General features: G+C 39.0%; 1 protein-coding gene across 1 annotated transcript; it reads left to right on the top strand.

The window, feature by feature from the left end:
- Positions 1-4717: 4717 nt before the first annotated feature.
- Positions 4718-6043, top strand: LOC112190248 (zinc finger protein STOP1 homolog). Its single transcript, XM_024329670.2, has one exon. The coding sequence runs from the start codon at positions 4817-4819 to the stop codon at positions 5858-5860; it is 1044 nt and encodes a 347-aa protein (XP_024185438.1). The 5' UTR covers positions 4718-4816; the 3' UTR covers positions 5861-6043.
- The last annotated feature ends 7012 nt before the right edge of the window (positions 6044-13055 follow it).

Raw genomic sequence — 13055 nt, 5'->3', positions numbered from 1 at the left:
GTGTGTTGTGCTCTTTTTCCCCTTCGACCGAGGTTATTTTTGTCCCACTGGGTTTTTGTTACTCGGCAAGGTTTTTAGCTAGGCAATGAGAGAAGCACCGCGTTTGCGCAATACAAGGGCGAGTGTTCAAGTAAAACTCTATTTTGTGTTTGGCCCAAACTCTAGGTTACTTGACTTATTGGTAATAGGGTTTAATTAGAAGAATCTAGAGATATTCATTCATTGTATGATTACCTTTCCTTGTACAATTCAAATTCTATGCCTTGTAATCCTCTATATAAAGAGGCCCCTATTATCAATGAGAACACACAGTAATTCTCTCTCAAATCTCAATTCTCTCAAACATGATCTTGATTTTATATTGCGAGGAATTGATGTCGGCAATAATGGGAGGAGGGGAAGGAAAGGCAACGTTGACGACAATATGCCATCCAAAATCATCCAAAATTTCAGGGGAATTTTATTGGAAAGAATATACTATTTTAGTGGAAACTTGCAGAATTCATTAAATGTAAACAGTCAATTAGTGTGAAATTCTACTCATGAAAATCATACAATAGTTCAGTAGAGCGTAGAATGTGATGTTTTCTTGCCAGGAGTGGGTGCTGTTATTGAAGGTGGGTGTTCATTGGCGTAAGGTGGCGATGAAGAGTGATGGTGGCGGAGAGGAATGGCCGGGGAAGTGTGTGGTGGTGAGATTAGTTATAGAGGTCCAGAGGTGTGGACAAAATTCTGACCTTATTTTACCTAATTTAACGTTTTTTAAATTTATTTATTTTTAGTTTGGTATTTTAGAGAAGTGGGTAAAATAAGGCACGGTAAAATAATACATTTTACATTTTTACTAACTCTAAATGCTATGACAAAATAATACTAATCGACTACACTGATGTCAAATCACGTATGTATAGACTTGCAACAAAAGTAAGGAGTTAATCGACCAGATGGAATCATGGAACCCATTTTGGTAGCTCCAAAATCAGCTAACCTGTCAGCCAGTGCATTCCATTCCTTGTAAATATGGGTCACTTTAAATTGCATGGAGTGCGCACAATGGAAGTAATTGACCCATGTCACCCTAAATTTCCAAGGAACCAACTGAGGTGCTTTGAAGTAATGAACCACTAGAGCTGGATCAGATTCTAGCCAAAGCTTATTCCAACCTCTTTCTGAAGCCACAAAAGTGGCTTCAATAACTGCCGAAAGCATCCATGAACAAGCCCTCAGAATCTCTGAAAATACCTTAGAGTCTCAGAGTCTCATTGATTGTTTTCCGGCCAAGATGTTTGGTAAGGCAAATTTGTTATTCTTCAAACTTGTAACTTTGTGCAATTATTCAATGGTTTCCTCAATAAACAAAAGGATTATCAAAAGTGTTATCAGATGAAACGAATCATTCCTATTCTAAGCCGAAGGCCAAAAGGATTTGATGCCATGAAGAAATGACTGAGGCTAGGGTTAGTCAAACAGAGTGCTGGTAGGGCGCATACGTCTTTGAATTGGTCTCACACTTGGACTCGATCTTGAACAAAGGTGATCATGAACTACTCTCAAGTGGTGCGAAATTCAATTTGAATCGGTGGACTCAGTTTTTTATACAGGACAATAATATGAAGGGCAATTTATCGTGGCCAACAAATAAGTAGAAGTCTATTTTAATTTAGTGAGAAGAAGCAGTTTCGTAGAGAGCATAGGCATGAGGAATTTATATAACTTCGTCAAACTAATATGCATGGATGTGAAATATTTTGCTTTGTTAAAGCAAATTCGATCCGTTTTGCACAGGATTGCAACACTGTCAGAAGTCATAAGTCAAATTAGTCGGTCATTATGAACCTAACTTGCAAGACAAAAAACGCAACAAAAGTCATTGTAAATTTAAATAACAGAATCAGTTTGTCAATGCAGTGTAATTTTCAAGCTGAGGTAATAGCTACATGCCTTGGGCCAGTATGAAACTATAAGAAAAATAAGTACAGAAGGCTCTTAGAAGCTCTACTTACTAGCTAGACTCGCAGTCGAAGGCAGTTTGATAGGAAAGCCATAATGCATGATCGATCAACGAGACCGACCGAGAATCAAACACCAATTTTACCCATATATTACGCATTAGAAAAACCTACTGGATCTACGTGCTCGTATGCTGTATGCCTGTATCTATTATCTATATTATGTTCTACAATAAACATTTTAGTTCTTACCTAGACTAGACTGTCCTTCATTTCAAGGCAATACACACTTTTTGAAGCTACCATCAAATATGGGCACGTATAGAACTACTTTAAAAACTCAGAAATCACAAAGAAGAAAGTTTCTGAAATTGGTTCCGTAAAATTTCCGAAATAAAATTAATAATTTATTACACAAACTCATCACAAAGTAAAAGGGCGCTAGCTATTTCGACACTCTTCTCTTTCATTTTCAGTTATACGAGCAATAGGAGGTCAATTAAAACAAGCGACAAAAAACGTACCATGAAGAAAACTCGAACAAAGATCATATATCTCATACCCGCTTTACTCCGATCAGCGATTTGGTAGCACCAAACGCTTTAATGCTGCCTCTATTAGTAGAGGTAGCCAAGTTATCTTGCAGGCCATTTACTCGCTTTCTATTTCAAGGCCTTTATACAATCTTTTTTTTTTCTTTGAAAAGACCTTTATACAATCTTAGCAAACTAAATATGAAAAAAGACAGCAAGAAAAAGATGGAGGATAACGCTTCATTTTCATACTGTTTTATTCATATATGCATGGCTGACATTCTGACAAGATAAAGAAGCACCTTATATCTCATATCAAATATTTGTTTTAGTTATAATAAGATGTCATTTTTATTTACAAACTATGGAACATGCTCATTTTATGTAATTTCCCACAACATATCCCTAAAACAACCGAACCTAAAAAAGTTTTACAGAGCATATAAGGTAAACCACGATTCCGAAAACGTTTGATCAAAAAAGTGATCCATACTAATTAGAGCATTCACTGTAAAATTCTACGAGAGAAAATAGTAAAATGAACTCTTAAAAAAAATGCATTATTATTTGACTTTAAAGTATGGAACATTTGCTTAACAAACAAACAAAGGAACCTCCTCAAAAAAAAAAAAAAAATAAATAAATAAATAATAATAATAATAATAATAATAATAATAATATTAAAAAAAAAAAAAAACAAACAAACAAAGGAACGGACAATTTAGAGGACGGAGCATCACTCTCCATCCAATCTGTTAAATATGGTGGTTATTTTATATGGTACTTGCATCTAATTGTCAGATCGAGATGCTCTGCAATAACCTTCCCATACCAATACTGTTCTACAATTGTGCTTTTGTTAGCAGCATTCTCTTATTTTAGTGCATTATATTTCTTAGAGAAGTGGTGTTTCTTATCAAATTGTAATAATGATAATAAACTATTGAATGGGAATATGGGATCTCAGATTAAGGGAGGTGAACTTTTCTGAGGCCAAATAATAAGAGAAATAAGCACATGAACAGATGAGATCAGGAAATGTCATTATGGCCAGATTATAAAATGATAGGGGTTGTTTTGCTAAACTTCTAGACAGAAATATAAGTGGGAGAATGCAATTAAATAACAAAATTACGCGTAGTACAATCTTATTATACTAAGCTGCCAGCTAAGTCCATAATAAATTAAGCCATCCATATTATATGTGTTCGGGTTCATTTGAATTATTGCTTATTATATGGATAACCGTCAAGACCGGAATCTGTAACTCATATTTTGACTGAATCCTATATAGCTCGAGACTTATTAGGGTCTACTCGTTTGGAGTTGGTTATTTCTCACTCTCTTTTTTATTTATTTTTTCCCTTTTTTTTTCTTATGAAATTATTGTGAAATAATACTCAAGTTCACCCCCTCTTCCCTGCGATTTAACGCATATTCACTTTGTAATGTCATATTGTCATGATTTAACCATTTATGTTTTATAACATAAATATATAATGTAAAAATTAAGTTTGTAAGAAGTCAACCAAATTAGAGACATCTTAGTCATTGGTTTATATGAAATACATGATTGTTTCATTATAATAATTATCGTTAATATCATTCATTTATTTTATCCAATTGAATTGTTAAACAATCTCTGATTCAATTGATTTCTTATAAATCTTGATTTTTAAAAGATAATTTAAGTTACGGAAAATTGTGTTATAATGAATTGTAAAGTGAAAATACATTATATAATCATAATGAAGAGTTAATGGGTAAACAAGCTTAATTATGAAGCTTTCTCAGCTTCCTCATCCACAGGCATCGGCAGTGGCATGGATAACATCGTCAGTCACAAGCTGTCTCACCCGATACACTGCACTTCTTTCTTACGCTACTCTACCATGTCTTGTTCTAAAATCATCATCCCTTTTCTTATATTCAATCCCACCTCTCTGACTACTTTCACTACCCTTTTTCCTCCCAACCCCCTTTCTCTATTAATATTTTTGGACCCAAACCCAAACCTCCCCAGAAGAAACCCCAAATTCATAGAAATCCAGATACGACTTGGCTTCTTACACCAGTCTGGTCCATTATCTCCGATTGGTCTACTCCGTTAGTGGGATCCACGATCACAGTATCTGACGGCTTGTGTCCCCTCCCTGTCCCACACTTCCCGCCTTGTTGAACGGTCCCAGATCAGCCCAGTCATTTTCGCCACGCGTGCAGTCCCCTTCCCCCTTCCCCCAGTCCCCACCTTTGTCTCAGTTTATATCAAGTCGATCCAACCCAGAGCCATAAACAAAGAAAAGGAAGACCCCCCACTCCCTTTCTGATGATACGATGTCGTTTCCAGGCCAATCACTTCAGTTCCCGACGGCTTACTACTCCGACGACCCGGACCCGAGAGTCCCGCTCCAGAATCTCGACTCGGTCCGAACCCGAATGGACTCCCTCCAGCTCTTCCTCACCCAATCCATCAACAACAACGCCCTGATCACCCCCCACCAGATGGACATGGTCTCAGCCGGCATCTCCTCCGCCATCCACGAAATCATTTCCAACGGCGCCGCCCTCCTCGCCTGCTCCCGCATCTCCCGACCCGACCCGACCCGGAAACCCGAGGTCAAGAAAGAAGAGGAAAACAACGAAGACGACGACGGCGTCGTCGACGGCGGAGACTCCGAGATCGTGGAGGTCGACGCGGTGGAGCTGCTGGCGGAGCACATCCACTACTGCGAGATTTGCGGCAAGGGGTTCAAGCGCGACGCGAATTTGAGGATGCACATGAGAGCCCACGGCAACCAGTTCAAGACTCCGGAAGCGCTGGCGAAGCCGGAGAAGATTGCCGGCGTTGGCGGTGAGGTGTATACCGGCGGCGGACGGAACACGCGGTTCTCGTGCCCCTACGTCGGTTGCAACCGGAACAAGGGGCACGCGAAATTCCGGGCGCTGAAGTCGGTGATTTGCGTGAAGAATCACTTCAAGCGGAGCCACTGTCCGAAGATGTACTCGTGTAATCGTTGCAACAAGAAGAGTTTTTCGGTGGTGGCGGACTTGAAGAGCCACCTGAAGCACTGCGGCGAGGCGCGGTGGCGGTGCACTTGCGGCACGAGCTTCTCGAGGAAGAGCAAGCTGTTCGGGCACATGGCGCTGTTCGAGGGCCACATGCCGGCCGTGGAGGACGACAACAATGGCGCCGGGAGTTGTTTGGTCACGGCTATGGAAGAGGAGGAGGAGGATGGAGAGGAAAGGCACAGAACGGCCTCGTGGAACGGTGAGGGTTCGAGGCCGATTTATGAGGACATTGATTTTTCGGAGGAATTGTTTAGTGGGTTGGGATCTATTGGAGGGTTTTGTTTGGAGGATATGTTTGTTGATTTGTAACAGTGATGATGATCAGGTACTTGCTTGGGTCTGGATTTAGGTGTTTAGATTATAGAGCTGTGTATATGCAGTGTAATAATTTTTGTGATTGGAGATTTGCAAATTTGTTGTTGAAGATTTATTCTTTTTTTTTTTGCAATCTCTGTTGCAATTTCTATTAAAATCACATTCTTTTTCGTTCAATATGGTTTGTTCTCGACTGTTGTAGCTTGATATCATGGATTGGGTTTAGATTGCAGTATTGTTATAGTTGGATTACAACTGTAGGAGATTTCTACTTGTTAGCAATGAAAGTTGTACGTGAAAGGATTCGCCTACGATACATTAGTGTAGAGACCGGATTCATACACTGGTAGACTGCGTCCATGTAGTGGCGGACTAGTTCAATCCGGCCCCAAGGGAGCCGGTCTTTCTACGGTTAGTTAATGCAATGATACATTAATGTTATGTAAACTTTTTCGCAAAGTAAATCTCATTCTATGTTCTTCTAGCGTCTCTGTAGCTCCCAAAGGATGAGAATGGTTAGAAATGGTTTTATTTTGAAGCTCTATGGATAGTGTGGTGCTTAATGTGTGTAGTTTTTTGGGTGACTTGGGTTTCTTTTGCGACAAGCTCAAAGTCTTGAGGCCAGTGCTATTTTGTAAGAGAGGCCAAAATTGTGGAATGCTTAATTAGGATAAGATCTGTACTATTTCTCTCTCTTTTGGATACTCTGTAATATTTCCACCACCTGCTTATTGGCTTATTGGCTTTTAGTGCATTTTAGTGGCTTGTGCCTTTTGTCTAACTGAACCTCTACTTGCTATAAATTCCACTTTTAGAAAAGGGGAGCACAGAATAATTCGGGTAAAGCTGCTTTTGAGCAAGCGAGCACATAGCATCATATTGTGGCCATTTCTGTACATTGTCTACTGAAAATGCTCTGTTTTTGAGTGCCTATAACTTATGAAGGAGTTGTTCGCAGGCCAATAGAGATGGGTAGATACACTGGGGACCGTAGAGATTATAATACATTGAAGATTCTCTGTGCTGCCGTTTTTCCTTTCGGAAGATTCGCTTCTTCTGTTGGCACGCAATGGCAGAGAGAAGTCAATGTGCATTATTAAGATGGGGTGGGGATTTCGTTTTCAAAGCAAACCCTCCTAAGGTGAGATGTACATAACTATTTATACTACTAGAAAAACTAGCCATTTCAGATTAATTAGCATCACACAGATATTCACACAGAGAGGATATTGTATGGGAAACCACGTACGGTTTTGGTCAAGTTCCAGCTAAGTTTTTGTGATAAGATTCTCTTACACTATTTCTATTATGGAAACAAGAGGGTTTTGGTGTCATTTATCAGCTGGATCCATGGCTTCTGGGAAGATTCTCTTCAGGGTCCTAGGGTTTTATGTGCTTGCGTTTGCTCGACTGTTACTCATAGAGGTCAAGTGTGTTTGAGTTACAAGGGCCGTGGATATGTGAGGTTATAAGGTGGGGCATATGCTATGAGATTAAATGATAAATCAACTCTTGAATCCATAATAACAACAAGCACAATAGATGTTAGTTCAATGTTTATTTGATTGTCATTTCCTATGCACAACAACCAAGAGTCATATATTCATGTAATAACTTTCTACTCTTGGATCCTTACAAGAATGGAATGCTTCAAGCTTCATGCATAACTCTCATCAATCAGGTATGTCTTGCATGCATGTGCATGCTTGTAAAGTGGTTAGGACTGAACTTGCCTTTAAATCCTATTATAGGATGCAATCCTCTTTTCAATCCTATTGTACTGATGTGCGAATTTTTAGATGGTTTTCTCCAAAACATTCAGACTTTCTTAAATTGGTTTATGGGCTTTTCTAAATGATGATTCTATTTTAATCCATGCTTTTTAAAAGACGTCATGAAGCCCATGTACATCAGAAACCCTAGCTCGTACTCTCCTATATATATATGTTTCTCTTAGGGTTGTTCAAGGTGTGGAACATATCAGAATATTTGGTCGTTGCCTTCTTGAGAATTTTCTGCCTTTATCTTCAGAAAGCATTGAGCTAAAGTTTCATGTGAGAATCCTTCATAAGCTGTTCCTTGTTTAGCTTTTGAAGGATTATCAAATCCCAAGCTTTTTCTGTCAAAAAGGTTTTCTGGTTTTATGCTTCATGTGTGTTGGTAGTTCATGCATGATTTGTGCCTTTGAGGTGATTGACAACCGAGATGAGAGTTGTGTCATCTCAAGATTGACAAAGGAGAACAAGTTCGCTGATCTGAAAGTAGCAAAGACGAGAAAACACCGTTGCCCACTAGATTGGTTCTAGTAGATGAGTTGTGTAAGATCTTTATGTACTTTCTTATTCATATAGTGGATTGTTCACGGGCATAGTGCCCGCAGTTGTTTACCTCTTTGGAGGGTTTTACTGCGCCAACAGATCTTGTGTTATGTGTGATGATTTTACTTTGGATGGTTTGACGAATTGAATAAATCATAACTTCATCAAAGATCTGCAGTTTCAATTAGGATTCAAGTTATATTGCAATCCTATATTAGGATGCGAACATGCCTGCACTCCTAAGACTACTGATAAGTTCCATTAGTTGGGAAACACATATCCATTCTGTAAGTTCAATAGAGAATCAAGATCCCCTTTCGCACGGTCGAATTTTTAATTTTTCAAAGGCTCAGACAAACAAATTGATGTAGATCAACTTACCTTGGGAAGCTGGCAATGGGATTGTTAGGAATTTTGGTTGGAGGGGGAGGTCCGGCTATATCTTACATCAAGATTCTTTTGAGGTATTAGGAGCACTTCGTCATACGAGGATTTACAAGATGGGATTAACCAAAGAACCCAATTCATACATTTAGCTATACTGCCTATAGACCATATATCAAATATACTGTTAAGTGTTGTCTTCAAATTCTTACTCAAACATCATTGACAGTATTTAAACTATTGTCTACAAGCCAATTCCGTGACTTTAGTTTTACAAACATCAAACCAAAACTGTACCTCAATTATGGAAACCGTTTCGACACTGTTTAGTCTGTCAACTGCACAGATTTTAGAGGTAGCAAAGAATGCCGATTTATATTAGGTAACTTATATTGAAAGAAAGAACTTGTCCAGATCCTTCAAGGCAAGCTTGATTACGGTTTGACTTCCTCTTCCCCTTCCATCTTTCTCGTATTGTCTGTGATACTCTCTATCCAGATTCGAGTTCTACACTAATTTGTTTGTGTTTGTTTTGTGCTCAACTTTAAAACCATGCTTTAATCTGTTGGACTCCAAATATCATGGAGGAAATCTTGCAATTAAGGTTGATATTACTAATTTGATATTCTGTCATGGGATTTTCTTCTTCATGTTCTTCTGGCTTTTGGATTTCACCCATATTTTTGTGCAGTGGGTGCACTAATTTCTTTTGTCTGCCAAGCTTTCTCTTCTTGTTAATGGGAGACATGTGGGGTATTTTTCATGTGAGAGGGGTGTGCGTCAAGGTGATCCACTTTCTCCCTTACTCTTTTGCTTGGCAGAGGAGGTCCTTAGCCGTGGAATCACTTTACTCGTTTCTTCAGGGCAACTGCAGCTTATTTCTTCTCCATGAGGCAGTCTTGTTCCTTCTCATGTTTTATTTGCAGATGATGTTATTGTATTTTGCCGGGGTGACAAGCGCAACTTATTGAAGATTATGAGGTTCTTTGATGGGTATGGTACCATTTCTGGGCAAGTCATTAACAAGGAGAAGTCTTAGATTTTTATTGGGAAGAGTATGTATTCAAGGCAGCATTCTATTTCAAATTTCTTGGGCGTTCCTTTGGGGTCTGCTCCATTCATGTATTTGGGTGCCCCAATATTTCATGGAAATCCTCATGCTTCTTATTTTACTCAGATTGTTGACAAAATCAGGATAAAATTATCGAGCTGGATGAGCACTCTTTTGTAAATGGCAGAGCGTTTACAACTTATTAAGTCTGTTATTTCTACCTTGTTGGTATACACTTTTCAAGTTCACGAATGGCCTGTGTCTGTGGTAAGAAAAAATGAAGTTTGGTGCCGTAACTTTCTATGGTTTGGCTCTATTGATAAAAGAGGGATTCCACTTGTGGCTTGGAAATCTTGTTGTTCCCCAATTAATGAGGGTGGTCTAGGGCTCAAGCAATTAGTTCTTCTCAATCACTCTCTCTTATTAAAACGCTGCTGGGAAATCTTTACTGCTCACTCTAAGGGTTGTTCTTTTATTCGCAATGGTTTCTTAATCTTATGCTCCATCTTCTATATGGCCTGGTGTTCGTCAGTTTTGGGGATGGTTCAGGATAATTCTCAATGGTTAATTGGTTCTGGAGATGGGATTTATTTTTGGCGGGATAATTTTATGGGTAGGCCAATTAATGACTATTTTGATGCTAATGTGGCGATGCAAGATAACCCGGATTTAGTGTCAAAGTATATAGACAATGGCTCATGGGTTCTTCCTCCATTGCTGCAAATTCATTTTCCAGCATTATGTGATGTGATTAATCAAGTTCCCATTGCATTAGATCCTTCAACAAATGAAAAACTTATATGGACTTCTTCAGATTCAGGTGATATAACGACAAAGAATGTCTTTACTTGTTTGGAAGGTGTTAAGGGGAAGAATTATTTCTGATGATTTCCTTCAACGTTGGGGTGTGGCATGATTTCCAAATGTGATCTTTGTGGTGTTTGCTTAGAGACTTTGAATCATACCTCCTCTTTTGCTCATTTACTAAGGCGATTTGGCATCACTTTGCCTCACTTTTTGAGTTAGGTTTGATTCCTTCTTCTATTTTGGAGCTCTTTGAGTTTGGTCTAAAGGATGGGAGAAGTCCTCAATTAAAGGAATTATGGCTAATTTGCTTCACCTCCATTTTGTGGTTTGTTTGGCATGTGAGAAAACAAAACCAGATTTGATGGTCGTAGCTTCTCGGTTCAAGCTGTTTGTAGGCTTATATCTAGGCATATAAGAGCAACTAGACATCTTACAACGGGTCCCATGCATAATACATTCCAAGCGCTAAGAATATTGAAGTTTTTTGGAGCCCCATGTCGACCTTGTCGTGCTCCTAGAGTAGTTGAAGATAATTGGCTCCCACCTTCTCTTGGTTGGGTGCAAATTAATTCTGATGGATCACGGAAACATGAAGAGGGAGTTGGTGGTTGTGGTGCTATTTTTCAGGACTATAAAGGTCAATTTCTTGGAGCTTTTGCCTCAAATCTTGACATTCCTAGTTCAATTGCAGTGGAGATAATGGCTGTCAATCTGTCATAAAGGCCATTGAGCTTGCTTGGGTTTGAGATTGGAAACATATTTGGTTGGAGGTTGATTCATCTCTAGTACTTGATTATATCTGTACACCTTCTCTTGTCGACCCTTGGTCTCTTCGAGTTCGTTGGTTGAATTGCTTATACCAAATCTCTCAGATGAGCTTTAGTGCTTTTCATATTTTTTCGGAATGAAACAAAATTGCTGATGGTTTGGCAAATCATGGTACGTCTTGTTCTAATTTGGTGTGGTGGGATGATCCTCCACCTTTTTATAGTATCATATTGTAATAGTGACATTATAGGTATACCTCAATTTCGTGTTAGTTAGTCTTGTTTGAGCCCAAACGTATTTTTGGCAAGATCCTTTTAGGGGATTTAGCGTAGCGGGTCGATACCTGCGACCCAAAATTAAGTCTTCTTGGGTTTAGGTTATAGCTTCGCCCATTCCGAGATCCATAAGGAAAACGAGCCCTTATTAGAATCAAGTAGCGGAGATTGAATAGGAAACTTCAATCAATAATTCTTCTATAGCAAGGAACCATCGTAACCTTAAAGGTATAAATACCAGGTTTCAAGGACGAAAGAAAAACAACTCTCAGTCAGTCAATCTCTCAGATTATCAAAGTCTCTCCCGAGCAAACCTACCTTCAACCTAGTTGAAAACCAGTGAAGCAAGGGTAACACCCTCGCAGCCCAGCGAAACTAAAGTCACGCTTTAGCAAAACCTGTGGTTTCTCCCACTTCCCGATGATTGCTCTGCTTAACCTACAACGTTAAGTATCGACTCGGTGACGCAAGAGATCACAACACAAGTCCTTATCTGTAAGGCAAGAAGTCCTTTTTCCGGAAGGCATAGAGAAGAACCTGGTGACGAGGTTGGTGCTCTCCTCGTCCATAGCGTTTGATCAAGAAGTCAGGTCAAGGGACGTCCCGACAACTGCACCCCGCGGTGCTGGCACGCTTGCGCACACACTCAAAAGAGAATGTTTGCAATCAGATTGGTTTTGGAGCCAAACAAGTCTGTTGTTTGTTTTTTTCTAAGAGGTTTTGGTTTTGGTCCCCCTCCTTCACTCTTCTTCTTTGATTAATAAATTGGTGCGATAGGGAGGCTTTTTCCTCTCCTATCCATGATCTTCTAGCCAAAAAAAAAATTTAAAACCATGTGTTTTAAATGAATCATCTTTAAAATAGTTAATTCTTATACAAATAGACAGTTTGATAAATAAGTTGGAAATTAACGTCATCAGCTACGTAACAGGGCTTGCATCATGGCTTTGCATATACATGCATGATAACCAAATCAGAAAATTCTATAGTGCTATCAACCTTAGACTTCAAATAGAAGAACAATGCTAATTAGTAAGCAAAGTGAATATAGGTTATCCACTTATCCGTACTCACGAGAATAATGCCTGTGATCTAGAAAATATCATATGGTTCCCTATTTGAATTTCTTGAAGAATAACAGGCTAGGGAAAATGAAACTTTCTGCTGTCCCGTGACTCGAGTCCATCTTCTAATTCTAATTCCAAAACTCAACAAATTACGCTTCTAAGAAAATTAAGGTTAAATTAATTTCCTAGTTTGCATGATTCCAAATTTCACACATTAATTCTTCCGCCAGTTCGATACTTCGATTCTTATTAACTGAGATGAGTCTGATCCGATCGAAAATTGGATTATGAAATCTGCAATCTAATTCCATAACTTAGAACTTTGAAGTTTGAACTAAAGACTACCCTGGCTGATGCATGATTCTGCTAGATATCTACATGCATCGATCTGATTGTTAGACTAAACCTGAAGCTAATGGTGGTCTAGCTTTTCTGGGAAGTCATGACATAGCTGTTTAATTATCTAGAATCTATCTCTCTTAACTAAACTCTGGAATAATAGGGAGGGAGGAAGAGGTG

The sequence above is a fragment of the Rosa chinensis genome, chromosome 2 (genome assembly GCF_002994745.2).
Source record: "Rosa chinensis cultivar Old Blush chromosome 2, RchiOBHm-V2, whole genome shotgun sequence".
Classification (NCBI taxonomy): domain Eukaryota; kingdom Viridiplantae; phylum Streptophyta; class Magnoliopsida; order Rosales; family Rosaceae; genus Rosa; species Rosa chinensis.
This window is presented reverse-complemented; position numbering and strand designations above follow the sequence as displayed.

Bases quoted from the DNA above. Each gene is read 5' to 3' on its own strand.
- LOC112190248 (XM_024329670.2), top strand. From the start codon at position 4,817: ATGTCGTTTCCAGGCCAATCACTTCAGTTCCCGACGGCTTACTACTCC.